The sequence below is a fragment of the Trichomycterus rosablanca genome, chromosome 24, assembly GCF_030014385.1.
Source record: "Trichomycterus rosablanca isolate fTriRos1 chromosome 24, fTriRos1.hap1, whole genome shotgun sequence".
NCBI lineage: Eukaryota > Metazoa > Chordata > Actinopteri > Siluriformes > Trichomycteridae > Trichomycterus > Trichomycterus rosablanca.
Window position 1 is genome coordinate 1629972 of NC_086011.1, and position 23067 is coordinate 1653038.

A 23067-nucleotide genomic window follows, 5' to 3' on the forward strand; every position below is an offset into this window, starting at 1 on the left:
AACGAATTCTGTGGACGCAGAGGAAGAGAGGGTCAAAACACGGGCGAGAATTTTTGTCTTTGAGACAGAACATGAAGCCTCGCACCATCGCTGGATGTTCCAGGTTTATATTCACCTATTAAGGTAGCTGTGCTGTGTGTTGTAGCTTCCATTTATTCTATCATTTAATTTGTAAGTGTTATTTAATAACTGCGGTGAAATGTGGCTCTTTTCTTTAAAAATTCGTGAAAGCTGTGAAATTAAGCCCATTTTACTGTAAATTTACAGCCTAATGGGTAGAGCTTTGGGCTATCAATCAGAATGTTGTGTTGTTGCCCTTAACCCTCTCAGCTCCAGGGGCGCCATCCGAAATGACAAATTTCATTGTACTGCGTCCCATCTGCCCCAATCTTATATTGGCTCATATTGTATATTTTTACCACGTCCCACACCGAAATATTTTCTAATGTTGGTATTGATCTCTTTAAAGAAGAAAAATGAACAGACGCTGGTAGAAACATTAAAACGTCACGTTAAATGATGACAGATAAGCAAACCTGGACTTCTGGCTCATAGCGCCACATTTTCCACGAGAACAGCGTACAGTTCAGAGACTGTAACGGGAACGGTCCACACACGCTGTCAATCATCCCACACCGGGCACACAGGAAGCGCTGCAGGTGAGTGAATAATTGAAGTCAAGATGTTAGAGACGGACGACACTGAATCTTCAGCATGGCTGAGTCAAGGTCAGAGGGACAGATTCAATTACAGCAGGGCACGCCACCGTCACACCCGCCGAGCAAAGTATGCAGGTCAGGACTGCAACACCATGTAAAGCGTTTAATCTGATACCGCACAGCGGCTCTGATTAAAAAACCCTGCGTCCCTTCTACACGCTTTCAACTGCGGTGACCAAAAGCATCCATACCGCCCACTTTATTAGGAACACTAGTGCACCTGATCATTCGTGTTATCATTAAATAAACCAGCCATGAAGAGTTTACACAGAACGGTGTAGCTGTATGAAAGGAAAATTATCCAGTGAGCGGCATTCTGGAGGTAAAAACACCTTGTTGTGGAATGGACAGATGAGGTTCAGCCGGCCAGAACGCTTCAGTAATTTAGCTAACTGAATCTTTACAACTGTGGTGAGAAGCCACATGGGCAACCCAGACTGGGTTCCATTTCTGTTTGCCAAGAACAGGAATCTAAGGCCACAGTGGGCATAGACTTAAAGAGAAAAGTTCATTTCTGGAATGTTTCCAACACCTTGAGGAATTCATGCCACAAAGAATTGAGGCGGCTCTGAACTACAATTGGGACAGTCGTAGCCTACCAGGTAAGGTACTGAACTAGCAATCAAAAGGTTAGTGGTTCAAGCCCCGCCACTGCCAGGTTGAGAAAGGCCCTTAACCCTTAATTGCTTATACAGTATACTGTCACAGTGGTGTAAGTCGCTTTGGATAAGCGTCTCCTAAATGCTGAAAATGTAAATGTAATATAAAGTGGCCAGTAAACCACCGGTTAGACCTACATAAAACATGCTTGTTACTGAGCTCTAGAGGTGAAGAATTAGAATTATGGTGAAAAATGTATAGATCAGTTGTTAATTATGGTGATTATAATCATTCATATATATGTGTGAATACAATTCACTGGTGAAGGCTGCCACGCACTTTTGCCTTGGATGAACAAGTAGATCTTGGCTCTAACAATAACAACGAGCATCCATAAGATAAATGATCCATAAATGCAGCATCAAACCACTTCCACTATGTGGAATGAGCCACATGTCAAAGCTAAAACTGAACTACAGGGTCGTACTCGGCTAATATTAAATTTTTTATAATATTGAAGCAAAGTACAACAGCAAATCAAGCTAAAAGAGAGACAATGTAAAGCACTTTGTAAGTAACGCTGGAATGAAATGCTGTAAATGTAAAGGTAGGAAAGACAGGAGCTACTGTTTGTATGTGGAATAAAACCAACACATCATATCTTTAAATTTTACCACAAGTAAGGTCGCTGGTTTAAGCCCCACCACTGCCAGGTTGCCACTGTTGGACTCTTGAGCAAGGCCCTAAACTCTCAATTGCTTAGACTGTATACTGTCACAGTACTACAAGTCGCTTTGGATAAAAGTGTCCGCTAAATGCTGAAAAAGTCAAAACATTTTACACTTTATATTCTATACCAGCATTCAATTTTCACACATACTGTGAAGGAAATTACAGTGCTGGTCACTAAAGCAAAGAGGGCTGCGTGATTCTGATCTAACGTTTCTGCTTAAATACAGAACAAATAAACCAAATAAACACATATTTTTCATATCTAGGTTGACACGCTGTGGCCTTTCGTGTGTATCAGAGCTGATGGATCATTTAGAGTTCGTTCCAGGGAGCAGATTCGCTAGCTGAAAAAAATAAAAATCCAGTGTGAACGTTTCTGAGCTAATCGATTCTACTTCATGTTGCTGCCAAGGTCAAGAGGTTGAGAAGCTTTGTGCTGAACCGTGAGCGGAACTCAACACTGAAAAAGGTCTGAGCACAGCTTCAGTTTTTCTCTTCTCTAACCAAACTGATCCTGATCCACTTTCTCTGTTCATTAGCGATGCTGAAGGAAACAAACCGTGCAGGCTGGGTGTGAAATCAATCTGGTACTGCACGGGTCAGTGGGTCATTAGGAAAGGACCCTAACACGCTTCTTCTACAAATATATATATACAGTATGTATATAATCCATCTGTCCATTAGTACCAGCTAGCATTCACACTTCAACAACTTGCTAGCAGTCAAAATGTCATCTGAATTTAATATAGCAGGCACGCTTATTAACATTTTTCATTCTGCGGCTGTGTGTGTGAAATTCTTATGCAGATTATGTGGTCCTAGCAACTGTACCTGCTGTGAAATTCAACACAGCACACACACACAGAAAACAGACATGTTTCTAGCACTTTAAAACAAAATAAATGGATGGATTGGTGCACTGTCCAGGGTGTTCCTGCCCTGCGCCCAGTGTATCCTGGGTGAACTAGAGCATTATGTGGCGTGTATGTAGCTAATTGGCAAACATCATGTAGGAATATCAACTGAATCTGCCATGAGTAATCAGCTTAAGCCCACAATCCAAACTTTCTTGACATATCACATGAAACTCGACCTTGAGGCACATGTTAAGTATTTTTACTATATATATATAATATTTGGCCTGTACTTTTTGGCATGTGTTTTTGTTTCTGTATATGCATGACTCCCATGGGAAGTCAGCATTCATGCTCTACGATTACATCCACAGGAAAATGTTCTTGGCTGGTACAGAAGCTTTTATTAGGAGTAAATCTGTCAACCATCAACAAAAAGCTTCTTTTTACCCACGTACCATTGTTCCACCCCGCACGGCATACTGATGAGAAATCCTACGTACCAAATCAGCACTCAAAAAGTTCCAGAATGCAATGCAACCACACCACACGGCTATGGGGAGTAAAGGGAGAACATCCAGCTTGTGGTGGGTCTGTGGACACCCGGAAACAATGGGTACAGATCAGGGATCCCTGATCGGGGCGTGTTGTTAGGAGACAGGAGAAAACCTCTAAACTGTGACTGAACTCAACTTTCCAGGCCGATGATGTTGTGCAGCACCCACACTACCTGCTGTGCCACCGTCCTGCCCCGTTAGTGATCTACACTGCACTTATGTGGCATTGTGGGTACCAAAGGAAACTACTAACTTAAAAAAGTAGAACATAGTTCAGCATGTACATTTAAAAAAACACTAATAATCTAATAAAGCTCAGCCTGTACAAATGAAATGGAAATCTTGATGTTGTTCGGAGGGAATTGTATTTTTAGGACTAACCGCTGAGCTCCTCTGCGGCTCCCATCACAACCTTCTCCAGAGTCCGCGCTGGAACCAATGTTCCAGAAGATTCTGTTCCATTCGCTCCTATGACACCGAGCAAACTCATCCCCTAATGATGCAATCAGACGTAATGAGCGGCACTAAGATGATTGTGAAGCGAGCCGTACTTCACAGTACACTAAGCATCACTCGGTCATTACGTCGCACACCTAAAACACACCAGAGGCCCGAAAAGTGAGACAATTAACCTGAAAGTTACACCTGTGCTAGAGGGAGGGAAAAAATCAAATCATCCTTCTTACCAGCTTCGTATGAGAGTTTTTCAAACTTTTTTAAAGCGACCTACATTTTGTCCATGACACAAACACAAAAGAAATATGTGTTATATATAATATATAGGGTGGCCCACGAAAAACCGAACCGTCTCCGACCGGCTGGCTCGAGCTATTATACAGGCGGCACCGGCGCAATCGCGGAGCCTCGTTGTCGCGACAGGGTCAGCAGGATTAAAATTAAAGCGGCTGAGCTGCGTTGCGTCTATAACAATATGGTGCGGCGTGCAGAAAAGTGCATTGACGCACAAGGAAATCATTTCCAGCACCTCCTCTAACCAGTAAGTACAGATTTTTGTATTTGCATATCTTTCGTTTCGTGTACAGGCTAAGCATATGCTGACGTTGGGGTCGGAGATGGTTCGGTTTTTCATGCGCCACACTGTATAATATGGTGGCAATCTGGTTTACAAGATGTAACATAAAGCCTCCACAAGGGGGTGTTTGTGCACAGATACATTCATTTTCTCTGTGACCCTTTTTTTTACCCTGCCCTAGAATATTATACACGATATGGCTAAAAGTATGTGAACACCGAACTATTAGTTTTAGTTTTAATAGCTCACCACTGCTGAGACCTTAAGTTCACAGGTTCAAATCCTAAACGATGCTATCGATCTGGCTGGGCATCTAAACAGACACAGTTCCTTAAGAGAAAGGGTTGATGGGATTTCAATGCTGCTGTACGAAGTGTGGCATTTGCTGCCTGCACAAGTAATGGGGTTCTGTGTGAGACTCCACTGGCAGGTGAAAAGATGCGGCCAGCAACTACACACAATAGTCTTAGCTTTTCTCGACCAGTACAGGGTTGGTACAATCAGCAAGACAATTCCAACAGGTGAAAAAAGAGAGAAAAGAGTCAACTTTGATAAGACTTGCACAGGCTGCAATAATAATAATGAGGTATTTACGTTAACCACTTCCAGCTCTCAGTTTCACAATCACAAGTCTTCCTAAATGACAATCTAGGGCTGCAACAAATGAATACTTTTTTAGCCAACTGAGTTCCAATTATTTGCTGCAAAAAAGAAACTATACATCCACACACCCGTCTGAACACCAGCTGCACAAAACAAAATGGAGTGCACATGGTGTGTTCTGTTTTCTTTGGGCACATGATCTGTTAAACAGACCAAATGCGCAATTCTCAATAAGATGAGCATCACATGCACCCAGTAGCAAAGTTACATTCATGACAGGACAGGACAGGTAGTTACTGGCTGCACGAGATTCATCAGTTCAAGTTCAATGTCAAACACACTCATGGACAATTTTGTTTCGGAGCTCCCGGAGGAAAACCCACACAGACACGGGGAGAACATGCAAACTCCACACCTGGTAATCGAACCCAGGACCTTCATGCAATGAGGCGCACTGAGCCACCTTTCCAGCAGCAAATAAATAAACAGAGAGATCAGTAGCAGTGTCCATGCTCATCCATGCTCAGTTTATACCACATCATGCAATAAGAGGCGATCAAACAGCTGAAAATCATAAGTTTGCCATGTCTAAATATTCTGCAGTATCCTGCTGGACCTTTCAGCAAAGCCTTACCCTTATTAATGCATCATTATTTTACAATATGGCATAAAAACGATTAACAGACCAGCGTGTATAAGCAAACGTGACTGACATTTCACCAAAACTGACCTAAACCAGTACTGCATGTTGAGTGCTGCTCTTTCTGCAGGTGTATCTAACCGCATTGCTCTTACCTGTGTGTGAAGGCTGGTGAAGTGAAGTGAAGTGTGTGTGTGTGTGTGTGTGTGTGTGCATTAATCAGCTGTTCAGTGTGATCTGACGCTCACTCCCTCACTTTCCTTCCCATAACTTCCTACTGACTCAGATCTGATTATGGATGAGTGACCTGCAACTGAAAGCGAGACTCTCATCACTGACCCCCCGCACGGGAACCGCGGTTTACATGCAGCGGCGTGCTGACTGATACCTGCTGCATGCAAATACTGCAGCTCTTATTACAACAACGATGCATGTTTTACCATCTACACATCTCTCTCTTTACTGCTGATTATTCTTGTTCCGTGCAGCAGAAAACACGTCTGCGTCTGAATCGCGTTAAACAAACCAGCCTGAAACAGGCGCAGCCGCACAGTCCGCAAACCCCCGCCGATAAAAGTTGGACAAAATGTCTGTGAATTTACCTGCTTTCTGCTTCCCATTTCCAGTTCCGCTGGCTGTTTGTTGTGCAGCTTGTTACAGATCCTGAGAGAGCAAGAGAGAAAGAAAAAAGAGAGCAACACAACAGAGGAGTCGATTTAAGGGACTGAGATTTTTCCATTACGTACCTTATTGTGCAAAGCCTCAGGGGGGGGAACACCGAGCAGGGAGCTCTCCCCAACAACACACACTCAGGTCTGCATGCATGCATCTACATACTGTACTACATGCATGCATACACTGCACCATGACATCTACCACTAAGCTGAGCATGAACTCATGATCACAAGGCGAACTGATTATCTGTGGCAGTCTGCTAACCAGAGAGGCATAGAAGAGAGAGTTGGACACTCAGGGGACCAAATTACTCACCAGTATAACAACATGCAAATAAAAATATATAAGCCATATAAGGTTTATCAGTAACAAAGTTGTTTTGATTGTTTAGTGCCCTTCTTTTGCAAAACCTGACAGCAGATCTTTTTTTATATATATATACTGTATATATAAACTAGACCGTAATCTGTATGGAGCAGGATAACATTTTACATTTACATTTTCAGCATTTAGCAGACGCTTTTATCCAAAGCGACTTACAGTACAATGACAGTATATTGTCTAAGCAATTAAGGGTCTTGCTCAAGGGCCCAACATTGGCAGCCTGGCAGTGGTGGGGCTTGAACCAGCAACCGTTGGATTACTAGTCCAGTACCTTAACTGCTAGGCCACAACTGTCCTAGCAGGATAAATTAAAAAAAACATTTGACCCTGTTTTCCATTCTGTTTTGGAGATAAAAATATATGTTTGAAATAAGGGAAAAGGTAAAGGCTCTGTACAACACACGATGGCTATCTATCATCATATTTATTATATATATAGATACGAAATACGCTGGGTATAGTTACAATGATCAAACAAATAATTAAAACAGTAAAAAAATAAAATACATAAATTATGTAATCAATAATGATTTTAAGTCACTAAAAAAATTAGGTGCGCATCCATGTTTGGCTTCAAAACATGACACAGTACCTGCTGGAACCAGGTTCAACTGCCGGTTGGGAGTCATGATTGGCTATGTCTTCATCTGTCGGTAAGCTGATCTTTTGCAGTTGTAGTCCATCCACCTCTGGGTTTGTTGTGTTGTGCATTCTGATTGCATACTACTGCATATTACAGTTGTAAATAGTGATTATCTGAGTTACAGAAGTCCACCAAACTTCCACTCACTGGATGTTCCTATGGTGTGGACCAGTGTTTGTGTGACGATGTACTGTGCTGCTGCTACACGTGGAGAATTACATGACATTATATATAATGACTGAAGTTACATTCGCCCACCTGTATATTTAATGCACATAAACCACTGATGCATTATTTAACTATAATAACCACCACATACAGTTTGTGCTTGTGTGAGTACCAGTCCACCGCAGACACTACACACTCCATCACCTCCACCTGGGGGACATTTAAAGAAGCCAATTATACATAATGCATGTTTTTGGAGTTGAGCCGAAACCTAAAGGAGAACCCGGAGGAACCTTACTGATGCACACAATCGCTTATAAAACAAAATGTTCTAAGCTGAACATGAGGGAGTTTTCACAAATAAAACTACCTAGTTTGCACATTTTAATGCATCTATGTAGAGTGCATTCGAGAAATAGACAAAAACACGTTGTGTGTATCATCACATTTGATGATTATTTAAGTCTATAAATGCACGCACATACACAACAAGCATCCATGCCGTGCATCATTAATGCATCTAAAATACAATGACTGCAATAAAAGAAAACATACTGAACATCTGTGGATCTTTACTGGATGATGAAATTAAATAAATAACGGCTCTAACACCATGGTCTGGTAGGCACATTCACAACAAATGACAAGCCAAGGCAGCTTTGACATGAATAGCCTGAATGATCATTAATGCCATACTAATTATTTAAATAAAACTATTACTGATCAGACAAACATTGCACTACATATTCAAAAGTAAAAAAAAAAAGGTTTTCTTACATTAGAATCATTACTTGTGTGCATAAAGCCCTAAGAACCAAAAGTAACTAAACAAGTGTGCTATTTCATCATCACAGGAGTGGGCTCGGATTGGCTGCCGTTCACTCCGTGAATTTTCCACATTGCTGGGGTTGCAGATGGCGCTGTTACCTGGATGTATTGTGTGCCGAGCTGAAACAACATGGACGCCTCAAGCTCCTGGAGCACCTGAGCCACTTTCCAAGCACCGCAGTCCCTAATGAGCGCTCCACCATCACCTCAAGCTAAAGAGCGGCAATCATGAGAAAACAACAAATGGGCAGAGGAGGCTCGGGTCATTAACGCTTCAGTAAATCGTGGTGTTGTTGAGTTCCACATCAGGAATGACATGATGACTTGGTGAAGGCGGACAACATACAAATCGAATTACTTTAGAAGTACTTTGGAAGTATGACTTGATGTGGTGGTTGCATCTCATGATCACGTCTTTGATGTAAATACAATCTTCTAAACAACAGATTTGTTTTCACATGCTGTCTATTCAATAGCAAACACTGTTGTTATGCTTTCCACCCCACATCATATTACATGAACTCTATTAAAGCAGTCACATGTTCATCTTCAGTTCATTTAGTTTTATTCTGGTCAGGGCCGTGGTGACTCCTAGGGAGTAACTGCAAGGTAGAAAAAACAGAAGATCTGGAGAAAACTCATACAGACACAGGAAAACTCAAAGAAAAAGGCTCAAACCCAGGTGCAGGGAACTGCGCTGCACCTGCTGTCCCTCCGTTCTTAAAACACATTCCGTCTGTGTTCCATAAGCTCTGAACGTCAGATCTGTGTCTCTTCTGGATTATAAGCTGAGGTCTGGAACAGGTTTCGTGTTGAGCAGGTGGAACGTGAGCGCTCGTTTCAGGTTCATCTTTCCAAAATGCATTAATTATTTCTCCTGTTACCTGGTACTCATTTTCTAAAGAGGTACTTGTCATACACACCTGCTGGCATTGTTGTCCCGTCCCCGGGGAGTCTGGGTGTGTGTTATACATGCTGTGTCTTTGTGATAGCAATCACACTCGTGTTGGCAGACTAAACACTTCAGTGTTAATGCGCAGGTGCTACTAACACCTTGAACCTGTGTATAGGCATGGGCTTTTAACCCAGACGCCTTGGCCTGGAGCTGTCCACGCTCCCTAGGGCTTACTAATACTATCACAAAGGTTTTTGGATCCTGTATGATTTTAACGTGAAACCATGTTCCATACGCAAATAACAAACAGTACGACATCGCAGAGAAAAGACGACATGTAAAGAACTTGGCAGATATGAGTCAATATTAAGGTTTCACAAGCATTTCGGGTCTGATAAATAGAGACAATGTCTCTTTAAATGCTCTGTGTATACAGAAAAAATACTGGAAGATAAGGGCAGCAGCTACTCTAAACAATACGATGAGAAAATAAATGACAATTAGAATTAGACTCTTTTTCGGGTAGTGTGTACTAAAATGGTTGCCTAAATAAGAACATCACACCAGTTCAGATCACAATAGATGTCCAAAAACCAGCAAATGCCTCTAGTGCCCTGCCATGGATTGGCACCCTGTCCAGGGTGTTCCTGTCTTGCATCCAAGCAGTTAATGAAAATGAAATAGAAGTGAAAAAAATGCTGCTAGTATTTGCCTTTTTAGCTATAATAATAATAGTAATAATAATATTAGCTCAAGATCACGGCACGGTGGCTAAGTGGGTAGCACTGTCGCCTCACAGCAAGAAGGTCCTGGGTTAGGAAGGGCATCCGGTGTAAAAATTGTGCCAAATCAATGCGGATCATGATCCGCCGAGAGCCGACCCCGCAACCGAACGGGACAAAGGCAGAGGAACAAAACAAAACAAAAAAATATTAGCCCAAGATCACATTTTTAGTGTGTAAGAGCGATCGGCTGTGATGAACACCTAATACGAGAGCAGTCGAAAGAAAAAGACAGATATTTAAATTTCTAATTAACAAAAATCTGTAGCATTATTTGGCTGTTTTGTTTGATCATTTGCCCAGAGCTTTGTTTTGACTGCTGATGTGTAAAATGAACAGGCTGCAGAGCAGAAACGTAGGAAGAGAAATGTCAAGTAAATGTTGTTACATAATGATGATGATGATGATTATTTTTATTGTGTGTATTTCTTTTGGATGACAAACCGCCCCTATAACAAAGTAAGCATTTGCTTTAATCCCTGTTAGCACAGAAGCTTTACAGATTTCAGATTTTATTTTAAGCTTATTAGGAATTACCATACTGAAACAGAACCAGACTTGGGGCCTCACTGTTAGCAGTTTTGTCAGTTATCTGCTACAAACCTCTCCATGGTGCATGATAAACCAGATTGGTAAAAAGTGCATAGTTTCTTTTGCAAATAAAGTTAATTAATCTGCTTCTCTTACTGTATTACATTCACTTTTTTAGTATCGATGTAATTTGCAGAAGCTAAAAAAAGTCAAATAAACAAATGTAAAAAAAGAAAAACAACTTTCAGAGTCCACAGGAATTCTAATCCAGTTATTGTTTCCTTCTCATGAGTTCATTCAAACACCCGGTGGCGTGGATAATAATTCATAACCGCCGGCCCATTTTCCACGTTCCGCTGTCCATCCCCCCCCCCTCCATCGGGACAGAATAAATGGCTTTCATTCACAAGAACGGTTCCAGCTGAAATATTAAACAACACCTTCGGATATGTTGAGACGTTTGTGGGTAATTATTCATCGCTTTATTCTTTCACATCCCACACACAAGATATGAAAGTTTCTGAGGGTTTAGTATAAATAGAATAAAGTGGTTACTAAAACATACACTATAAGGGCAAAAGTATTTGGACACCTGACCATGAGCTTGTTGGAGTAACATCTTGAGCCAAACTGTACTAACTAGTCAACTAGTCCAGGACAACTCTAGTTAAATCTATCCCACCGTTCCTGCACAGATGTTCTCCTGTATGCAGAAGGCCATCGTGCATTTAATTCACGCCGACAGTGAGATCAGAGAGAGACGGGTCGCTCTAATCGCCGTCATCTCTCCTTTGTTTCAATAACGGCTTAATTACATCTGAAACCTGAACGGTGGCAGTGAGAATGGGATGAGATAAGTGTGTGTGTGGCAGATGGCTGAGTGGCTACACCCTACACTGCTCCAAATAGTTCATGAAGAGTGTGTGTGTGTGTAACAGATGGTTAAAGGTGTGTTTAATATTCACACGGTGAAAGGCCGAGTCATTGCTACACATGGTTCAGTTCACACTGAGAGACAAGGTTCCAAACACACACACACACACACACACACACACACACACACACACCTAGACAGGCTTTACCAGGTGAGACCTGGTGCCTGAAAGGACATCTCCTACTTTCACCTCCACACACACACACACACATTTTCCAAACTGTTGTGTGGATGGTGCAGAATCCGATTTCACACATCAAACCAGAACGATGGAAGCGGCGCCGCGGATCAAACAGCGCGGCTCTCCGTGGTTCTGTCAGCTCCCCCCACAGTAGAAGACACGAACTGCTAAATACACTCCTCCTGCATCACAATGAGAGACAGCACTGTATTACACAGCACAAAGCTGCACTATGTGGCTTTATTTCCACCAGGAAACGTCCCTACTTATACCCACCACCGCTGTACCATGTGTGGGCCTGTCACAACATACATCACTGCAGTTCATCAAGCTAACGGTGATTATTGGAGATGAGCACAGAGATGAACAATTTCGGTGTGACCTTGGATTTACACCCTATCTCCAGAAGCATCCAGAAGTCATGAATTTTTATCTGAGTGCATCCACAAGAGGCAGAGTGACCGCTGGTCATGCTAAGTGCAACACAAGCAACTAGAAATAGCCCAGCTGACTTTTACTTCAATAATCAGCAAATAATAAGCAGCAGTAAAATAGGTTATTTATTTATTTATGAGGATTTTACCGTCATGTTTTACGTCATGTGGTTACATTCATGACAGGAACGGTAGTTACTCATTACACAAGATTCATCAGTTCAAGTTTAATATCAAACACAGTCATGGACAATTTTATATCTCCAATTCACCTCACCTGCACGTCTTTGTACTGTAGAAGGAAACCGGAGCATCCGGGGTAAACCCACGCAGACACGGGGAGAACATGCAAACTCCACACAGAAAGGACCCGGACCGCCCCACCTGGGGATCGAACCCAGGACCTTCTTGCTGTGAGGTGACACTGCTACCCACTTAGTCAAGTCAACTTTACTTAGCCATTTTCTTTTTTTTAAATAATAATAATACAAGTAAACTTTGTATTTTTTATCAAATACATGTTATTTTTGACTAATCAGCAAATAAATTACACTAAGGTGAATATAAGACCACACACTCATTCTGCACACTAGGTGCTTCACGTACAATCACTGGTTAATGCCTCGTTCCAGTATAAAAATAACTGGTTTTGTCTGATTTCTTTGTTTGTAATTCTAATGCAGAAGTCACTGAAAGATATAATCACATGCTAAAATATGCACTCATTTTGTAAAATGCAGAAAGAAAAATCCCATCGTTATTAGTTCTGAATTCATTTATTAGACAATTACAACGTCAAGTCTCATGTCGCTTTTCCATTTAATAAATGCACTAGAACTAAAAGACAATTGAGTTATGGTGAACACGAGATTCTGCTGGAACTGTTATTTCAGTCAGACTTGGTATTTTTTTTATATATGACTATGCTTCTGCAGTGGTGGGCAGGACTTTCACATATAAGGTCTTTGTGTTCAGGTTCTTCACAGAGGTTTCAGTCAGAAGTTCTGAAATAAAAAAAAATAATGCTTTAATACGATGTAATCACAGAAGCAAACTAAAACCAACGGTCATGTAGCAGGAAATAATTTAATATTATAAAACAGCTTTTAAAAAACTTGGACAACTGATTAATCTGATAGTGTAACATATGATGTATGTGTACAGAGTCCATGCTTCAAATCTGAACCAACGGCTCTGCCTTTATTAGGTATTCAGAGATTTTCAGGGAGATTTGCAGAATTACAAGAACATCAAGTATTAAAACATTTATATCCAATGTCTTAGTATTACTGATTTAATTTCTAGTTTTATACTGCTGCTTTAACATGGCAACCATTAAAACCATTAGTTACAACATCTCATTCCTCAATTCCTACGACTGACCGAGTGTAAACAGCCCCTATTTAGAATGATCTGAAGCCATTTCACACCTGCTCAGTGTATTTTTTTTTTTTAAGATTGGCAATATTTCCAATGTAAAGTTTGTCCACTGACTCAATCATGACAGCATCATGCTTTAGGTTTAAGTGTCATGAGAGGCTAATAGCTGCCGATCCAGCATCGCACAAACTGCATGTATAAATCCTGACTTGCACAGAATCATCAGCTGGAAATAAGACTGAACGTTTTCTATCTCCGAGAGGACGAGGACGGTACAGTATTTATCTTCATGTCAGCCTGACAGGCCGAGTGGAGCAGCCTTGGGGAAGTGACCCACTTTTACAGAGACCAGAAAATAAACACACACTTCATCATCACACTGGCACGGACTAAAACCACCTCCTGTTTCTGCTCCGCTTTACAGAGCCCAGACTCTGATATTAAAAAGAAAATTAAATAGAAGTTATTATATAAGACGTGTTCATGTAAGAACCTACTTTTTTAATTCTATATTATAGATACATCTATTTTAGTGTTATTCATATAGTTTTATTTTAGAGATAAACTACTTGATTGATAATATTTCAAATTATTTAAAAAAATTAAAAAAGGTTTGAAATGTAAAAATAAAATACATAAAATTTGAAGCAGGAAAGTAAAACTATAAAATACAGCAAATAAATGTAAATGAAATTATTTTATTTATGAATTTTAACTAGTGTTAAGCTTGCAATTGGAAACACAAATATAAATAAAATGTTAAACAATTAAAAGGATTTTTATTCAGGACTGTATTTAATACACCGTAACGTTTGGCTGAAGAAAATATACGTTCTGTTCATGCTAGGACAAAAACGTCCTCTAATAATATTTAACAGACTTAAAAAGCCAAATGTAAGACGACAGTGGGATCCCGGCTTGGCGTGGCAGAAAACAAACAGCGGCGAGAGTCTGACAGTAATCAGAAGCTCATGGAGTAATAATCAGATCCGTACCCGGGAGACACGGTGCAGTTCAGCAGATTAGACAGAAAATCCCTCTCAATATTTATACATTAGAGGACATTATGCACACTCGGCTCTCGCGTCCATCTAATCATTAATATAAACAGCAGCCGAGAACAGCAAGGTCACTCGCTACTGCCCTTCAACTCGGACTTTACTCTGACTTAGCACGACTGGACATGCTGCAAGTTTCGCATAATTATCCGCGTATATAATTAATACAAATTACTGACCTCAAACAGATACAAATTCACTATGTAAAACAATAATAGTTTAGTTAAGTTATAACTCCACTAAATTCCCTCTCGTTTCAATTGACGTTGATCAGCACAGACACGTTTGATGACCGATGGCTGCAGTTTTGGTTTTGTACTGGAGCTACGAGGCTCGGTAACAAACATGTAATAAAGGTCTCATCTAAAATGCTTGGAGATCCATCAAGCCAGTCATCTAACCATAACAATCTGGTCCTGATCAAAGTCTTTGAGTATCTTGAAAAGCGCTATATAAATAAAATGTATTATTATTATTATTATTAAAGTTCCTCAGGTCTTTAAGCTGATCAGATCTTCTGGATTCAACACATGAACTATAAGGAACCTTAATCAGCCTCTCATGCAGCATTGGTACCAAACAGGAAACAAATCAGGGGGTTTGGTCCTAATGTTTAATACTGTTAAAAAAAAAACCTAACAAACTAATACGAAGACGTAATAATATAAAACTCATCATTTCGATTTTGACAGAGAACTTGTGTTCCAATCAACCAATCCCAGAAAAAAGGAATTGTTTCAAATCTGAAATCCACAAAATACCATGACAGACATGTTCCATACACGTGTATATAATATAAATATAATAATAAGATCATGTAAATACTCTAAAGTGGCTTTAGGTTTTCCTCGCTCACATCTATTTTCACAAGACATCCTGCCAGTCAGACAGAAACAGAGAAGCGTGTAGCAGAAATAGAATTTACAGAGGTGGAGGAAAGAACAGCAGCAGCATCAAAGCTGTGAGGACGCAGGGAAGAAAACACCAAACTGGAGCCGTGCTGCACCAACACTGTCTGATTTACCTTCAGTAAGATCCTGGTCTGTGTAGAGTTTGAGTCTCCTTCCTCTGAGCCCGAACACTTTAGCAGCTTCAGCGATGAGGGCGGCGTGCTGGAGGCCGTTCTGACCCGCCGGGTTGGCGAGCAGCAGCATCCCGACGTCACCCGTCTGGCACTCTGAGAGGAAGAGAGGAAACGCCAGGGTTCGATCTCAATCAGTTCAATTCAAATCTCAGAGCAGTATCTACATTTGAATTTAAATATGTCCATAAGTATGTGGACACCTGAACAAGACCTAGTGGGACATTCAACAAAGTAATTGGCTATGATGAGCTTGAAAGACATATGAGAAAAATAAATTAATGAATTGTTTAATTTCTAAGAGTTTTACAGGTTTAAATTGTATGAAGAACAATAAACTTTAATAAAAAGGACAAAAAACGTTTGATTTTCATTTGCTTTTTAGTACTAATATATATTTTCCAAAGATTTGGTTGTTTTTCTGATTATATGACGTAATGAAAACAAAAATATTGTATTGAACTGTATGTAAAACAGAAGCCCGTTCACTGTGTTTGTAACAGTCAGTAACAGCATGACGGATGATAAAAGGAGGACGGAGGAGGGCGGACGTGTACCTGCAGGAGGGGTGTTGATTAGTTGCAGATTGATGTAGGGACACAGCAGAGAGTCGGAGCCGGTCGATTCTGGAGGACGAGCGCCGGACGTCACACACAGAGTTTTCCCGCTCAGAGCCAGGAGATCAGCGCCGCTCTTCAGCTCTTCAGAAAAGCACAACACACACACACACACACACACACACACACACACACGCGCACGCACGCACACACACACACACGCCATCGTTCTGTCATCGTTATTTACACTCACATTTAATGACCTGGCCTGTGATGAGCAGTTTTAAACCAGCAGTGTGTCATTTATCAGTAGGACGGCTTAAAACCTGAGAGAAACTAACCAACTAACCCGGCTACTAACCTAACTACTAACTCAATTTACATAATCACTCTGCTTTCTCTGTCAAGTTCCTATAGCACAGCGCTGTTCCTATCCTAAAACTGTACTGTAACCATGGTAACATTGTAATTCCCACACTCAATTTTACTGTAACCATGGTGACACAGTTCCCAAACTCGTTCTACAGTAACCATGGTTACACAATACCATCAACTCTACTGTAACCGTGGTAACACTGTAGTTCCTATAGAGTCGCGCTGTTCCTATCCTAAAACTGTACTGTAACCATGGTAACACAGTTCCCATACTAAACTCTACTGTATCCATGGTAACACAGGTCCCACCCTCAATGTCATGTAGCCATGGTACCACTGTTCCCATCCTCAACCTAACTGTAACCTTGGCAGCCCAAGTTCCCACCCTCATTCTACAGTAACCATGGCAACACAGTTCCCATCCTCAATTGTGCAGTAACCATGGTAATACAGTTCCCATACTCAACTCTACTGTAACCATGGTACCACTGTAGTTCCTATACTCAACTCTACTGTAACCATGGTAACACAGTTCCCACTCGCAACTCTACTGTAACCATGGTAACACAGTTCCCATACTAAACTCTACTGTAACCATGGTAACACAGTTTCCACCCTCAATGTCATGTAGCCATGGTACCACTGTTCCCATCCTCAACTTTACTCTACTGTAACCATGGCACTACTGTTTCCACCCTCATTTTTACTGTAACCATGGTACCCAAGTTCCCACCCTCATTCTACAATAACCATGGTACTACTGTAGTTCCCACCCTCATTTTATTGTAACCATGGTACTGCAGTTCCATTCCGCAACTCTACTGTAACCACGGTACCATAGTTCAACTGCAGTTCTTGTTTCCAACACCACCGTAACCATACCTACTGCCAGAACGCAGCTGCCACACAGCCACAATCCATCCAGGCAGAGTGCCCACACTCGATGCCCCAAACAATTCAGAACGCAGTACACATGAGTGGTGGTTTGGTTTCGGATGTAAACTATCACTGAACAATGAATTATCAAGGTGCACCACTCATTAAAAATCTATTTCCCTTTTGGTAGTACTGTATTATCCTCAGGCAGAACTGAAGTATGACAAGATTCTCCACGCTGAATATCATGGAACATATTCAACAATAATTAGCACATTCCCGACTCCTAATTTAGCAGTAATGGACGTTCATGGAGCTCATCAGCTGGAGCGTTTCTCAGCGCCGCTCCTAATCTTTCCACGCTTTTCTCAGTAATGACTCCATTGTGTCGCCATCGTCGTGGCGTCCCATCTGTCGGCCCGGCAGCGGCCCTCCTGCTTCATTTTAATCAATCGTTTTATCTTCTATAGGCAAAACAGCACCATGATTAATGACCATCTTCAGTAGCCATCAACAGATCAGCCGTCAGTACATGATTTATGCACGTATTATTTTAAAAACACACAGATTATAAGAGAGGGGTTACGATGCATCGTCTGTCACGCTTTCAGATTCATTTAGAAGCACCTGGACTACTTTACCTTTACATTACTCTGGTGTGGTTTACTAATACAGTACATGTCCACTAAAACAGTACTCGGTTACGTATAGTGCGAGTGGTTCTGATCTTTCCTAATCACGGTGCGCTGTTGTCCCTGTGGCTCTCTATTTTTTGGAAGGTAGAGCTGTGACAGATTGGAGCTCCTGTGTCTTCTAAGACCTCACGTCCCCTTATCACACACACACACACACACGCACGCACGCACGCATGCACAGACTCTACTCAGTGGAGCAGAAGCTTACCAGCAGACACCAGTCTGCAGGCCAACTGAGTAACTGGAGCGTAAACCACATATTACACCTAACAAACGGTACAAAAGGTAAAGAATGGGCATACAATGACAGCCTTTAATGCCCTGGGAAGGCTTTCGACAGGAATCATGAGTGTGCCTGTGGGAATGTAAGCCTATTCAGTCAAAAGTTGAACAAGAAGGCCTTGCGATCTCTGTTCCAAATCATCCCAGTGTTCTGTAACCCATTTATTCACTCATTTACATTACAATCACATTTGTGACTAAAGCGACTCACAATTATGACTGAATACAATGCAATAGAAGCTTGAGGGCCTTGCTCAGGGGTCCAGTAGTGGCAACATTAGCAGTGGTGGGGCTTAAACCAGCAACCTTCTCATTTCTAGTCCAGTACCGTAATCACTGACCAATACCCCCACCCACCCACTGTCACACCGACACCTAATGACCGTTTTATACCCACACAATCGATACCCACTCAACCACAGTCACGCCAACACTGAGTGTGTGAGTCCGCCTCTAGTGTGTGTGTGTGCTCACACCCCCTCTCACCTGCTGCCCCATTAAACACGGTCAAAGCTGAAGCGTCGAGTTTAAAAATGCTGCGGCAAACCATCTTCAGCTTCTCCACGGTCAGTGTGTTATCTCCCTTCGGATTCTCCAGCAGAACCACGCCTTCTGGAAATAAACACACGTGTTGGCCTCATAATATAGAAAATAATATACACAGAGCTGAGATGTGTGTGTGTTGATTTCTTTATCAGATACAAATACAAAACAGTTAAAGAACCACCATTTTTACCTTGCTGTTTGACCCTGAGGTTGACGTAAGCGCACGAAGGGCCGTCGAGGGGCGCTCTGGAAGCCCACGCCCCCTTAACGATGGTCAGATCCAGATCGGAACCCTTCAACTACACCCAAACATCACAGAAAACACTCTGTGATGTGATCGGAATCATGAACATACACACTGGAAGCTGTGGTTTTCAGGCAGGCAGGCAGGCAGACGCTCACCTGAGTTTTCTCCTGGACGATCACGCTGGCGTTTTGGGGAACGGGGTACGGTTTCAGTGGGGCCTTTGTAGTGGCTAAGATGAAGTCCGTGTGAGCTTGGACGACTTTGTGGAGGTAATCACCAGCAGGTTCAGAGCTGTAATACACGGTGATCTCATCCGATGGCACCAGATGACCCTTAATAAGAAAAAAGAAGAGATGGAACCCATTACTTCAGCTATACTGGTTTCCATCAGCCTTCTAACATCGGAAAGGTCAGCAGATCTGAAGTATGTGGACACACAACCATGGGCATAAGTCTAGTGTTGGCCCCCACAAAGCCTACTCTGTTTTGGGAAGGCTTTCCACAACGTTCTGGAGTGTGTCTGTAGGAATTTGTGCCCTTGAGATTCAGTACGAGCATCTGTGAGGTCACGCAGTGCTGAACAAAAATGTTTGGCCCCCAATTGATGTTCAGATTTCTTCGTCTTGAGGTCAGGGCTTTTTTTTCTCCCCATTTTCCTCCCAATTTAGCGCAGTCATTTTGTCTTCCGCTGCTGAGGGATACCCGATTGCATTCAAGGAGAGCATGTTGCTGCCCACGTCTCTTCCGACACGTGCACAGCCCTCCTCGTCTCACCCCTGCATTCTGCACAGGCGTCTCTTCCGCCAATCAGGATCCTTACACAGTGTATGAAGATCCCACTCACACATAGTCCGGTCATCCCGCCCTAGCAGATACAATAAGTATACAATTAGTATCTGCTGCGGACACTGCCAATTATGTCCGCTATGCTGAGTTTCGAACCGAGGAGTTAAGAATCTCGGCGCTGGTGTGCTCGCGGAATATCTCGCTGCGCCACCTTGGGTCAAGGCTTTTTTTTTTTTTTTATATCTTTTCTTTATGCTTTTTCTCCCTTTTAGAGCGTCCAATTGGCCGATTACGTCACGCTTCCTCTCCACCAATGCCGATCCCCGCTCTGATTGAGGAGAACGAAGCTAACTCACGCCCCCTCCGACACGTGGGCAGCAGCCGTATGCATCTTATCACCTACGCTTTGACGAGTGCAGTGCAGCTCAGCGTCGTGTACGGAGAGACACACCCTGAGAGCACTCTTTTCTCATCTCTGTGCAGGCGCCATCGATCAGCCAGCAGAGGTCGTAACTGCACCAGTCATGGGAGAGAGACGCCATCCGGCTTAGTCCCGCCCATATCTGAACAACAGGCCAATCGTTGTTCACGTGGCTGCTCAGCCTTAGCCGGCAGGCAGAGCTGAGATTCGATACGATGTATTCGAGATCCCAGCTCTGGTTCCAGCGTGCGTTTTTACCGCCGCGCCACCTGAGCGGCCAGGGGCAAGGCTTTTTTTAACAACGAACTCATTATTAACCCTGAAGGTGAGATCAGAACCCGGCCTGAAGGATGCGGCGTAGTTTGGATCTGGGTTCCGTAGCCTCAGCGCAGCGAACGCAGCTTTTCGTTTCCTTGAGCGCTCGACCCCCCACCAGCCAGCAGTTCCTTTAAGGAAAGGATAACAGAACCTCTAATTCCCTCCCATGGAAAATTCCTCGAGTTTCAATAAGAGAGGAATTCGGAGTTGGAGGGCAGCCAGCTACCCCGAACAACCCCCCCCCCACACACACACACACACACACATACACAGATGCACGCACACACACACGCACACTTTCACATGTACAGAACATACATGTACACACACACACACACACGCAGGGTCACGGTCTGGAATGGAAAAACATTTGTTTATAAGCCTAATGAGGTTTAAAAGAGGGAGAAGGAAATCCGTCTTACTTTCCTGATTTCCACGGCACATCAAACAGCGGCGACGTCGCCGAGCGAGCGCGGAGTAATTAAGCTCATTAAAGCCGCTCTGCTCTGCTCTGCGAAGCAAACTGGTAATTCTGCAGTGGAAAAACTTTTCTCTCTTTCTTTTTTTAAGACAGCAGTGCGCTGAGCCTGGGAAAAGCACACGAGCCGCCCCCATGAGGGGGAAAAAAGCCAAACAGACGTTCTGTGGCCAGATGGATGAACGGCAGACAGACAGAGATGAGCTCAGACAGCCCAAACTCTCACAACAGTCTCGGGATCCGCGATCAACAATTATGACGGTTTTCCGAAAAAAATGAGGAGGTTAAGCTCGCAGATTAAACAAAAATATCGTGGGTACCCTTGGTTACCTTCTTGCGCAGTTTCTGGATGCGGTTGATGACTTCTCGAGCCACGCCTTCATCCACCATGGACTGATCGGGGGTGATGTCCAACAGCACCAGCACCTACAGAAACACCAACCACACACAAATCAATGAATACCTCATTTAATGCCAACTCGTACTTATAACTCCACATCAAAAAGCCTAAAGAATTAAGATCCTGGCAGATTTGGGTGAATTGGCAGGTCAATTGAAGGCCCTCAGTACCAAAAACGGCCACATTTAACATTATAAATGAATAAAATGCAGTCAAAAGTCTTTTTTTAGTGGGTTAATGCCAACGGTGAATTCATTTTCACACTGGCACCCCCACAAGCCCTGCGCCCTGAACGCCTGGCACCTCGTACTTACTTACAAGGTGATTGAAAACGTCGGATTATTTACTTTCTGTAGCATTAGCATTCGATTGCGCTCAGATGGCACGGCAATCGAATGCACTTGCACGCCACAGAGGAGGAGGCGCTTTGCAGACAAAGCTGGCGTGTCCGAGGGAGGGAGGGCACGAAAATCAGTTCTAAAAAGAGCACGGCGTGTTTCCCTGACTCTCTGATAGATCTTGGTGAATAAAAGAATCGCGGATGATCGTTTTGAGGCGTTACCTGTCCATCTGAATGAGCTTCGTACTGCGTGGCCATGTCTGACGTCTGGTCGAAGGTGTACATCAGACGCAAATCCTCCTCACGCAGCTCGTGTCCGTCCACCACGATGGTACCTGGGGAAAAAACAGTGAAGGTCTTTTAGCTTTCAGTGTGTAAGATTGAAGGCTTAGTGAAGGAGGACACATCCCCTGTACCTGTTAGGCTTAGTGAAGGAGGCGTGTCCCCTGTACCTGTTAGGCTTAGTGAAGGAGGACACATCCCCTGTACCTGTTAGGCTTAGTGAAGGAGGACACATCCCCTGTACCTGTTAGGCTTAGTGAAGGAGGACACATCCCCTGTACCTGTTAGGCTTAGTGAAGGAGGACACATCCCCTGTACCTGTTAGGCTTAGTGAAGGAGGACACATCCCCTGTACCTGTTAGGCTTATTGAAGGAGGCGTGTCCCCTGTACCTGTTAGGCTTAGTGAAGGAGGACACATCCCCTGTACCTGTTAGGCTTAGTGAAGGAGGACACATCCCCTGTACCTGTTAGGCTTAGTGAAGGAGGCGTGTCCCCTGTACCTGTTAGGTGTTTTTTTTAACTTGCTTGTGAAGTGCACACTGCTTCTGTGTGTGTTTAGCATATACCTGATTTCTGGAAGGCCTCCAGCTCCTCGCTCTTCAGCTCCTTGATGGCCGCCGTGATGGCCTTGAACACACCCTTCAGCCTCTTCCCCAGGACCATGTGGTCGGGCTCCGCCCTCAGGCGGATGCCGTACTTATCTTTGTCGGTGGACAGGGTGAGCTGGCGCACGTTCAGCTCCTGCATGATG

At 42.9% G+C, this 23067-nt stretch overlaps 2 protein-coding genes across 13 annotated transcripts in view; both read right to left on the reverse strand.

The window, feature by feature from the left end:
* The window catches only part of atp2b2 (ATPase plasma membrane Ca2+ transporting 2), a 111084-nt gene extending 104679 nt beyond the window's left edge, over nt 1-6405 (reverse strand). For all 12 annotated transcript variants that reach the window (XM_062986656.1, XM_062986651.1, XM_062986653.1 and 9 more), the window contains exon 1: nt 6341-6405. The gene's annotated coding sequence lies outside the window, so the exon portion shown is untranslated. The remainder of the gene's footprint in view (nt 1-6340) is intronic.
* Nucleotides 6406-12950: 6545 nt separating this feature from the next.
* Nucleotides 12951-23067, reverse strand: part of iars1 (isoleucyl-tRNA synthetase 1) — a 48245-nt gene continuing 38128 nt past the window's right edge. Inside the window, exons 26-34 of the mRNA XM_062986202.1 lie at nt 22883-23057; nt 22256-22368; nt 21624-21719; nt 19446-19622; nt 19234-19342; nt 18984-19109; nt 16270-16413; nt 15656-15808; nt 12951-13197 (exon numbers count right to left, since the gene is read on the reverse strand). Of these exons, the coding sequence (XP_062842272.1) occupies nt 13115-13197; nt 15656-15808; nt 16270-16413; nt 18984-19109; nt 19234-19342; nt 19446-19622; nt 21624-21719; nt 22256-22368; nt 22883-23057 (1176 nt within the window). The 3' untranslated portion in view covers nt 12951-13114. The remainder of the gene's footprint in view (nt 13198-15655; nt 15809-16269; nt 16414-18983; nt 19110-19233; nt 19343-19445; nt 19623-21623; nt 21720-22255; nt 22369-22882; nt 23058-23067) is intronic.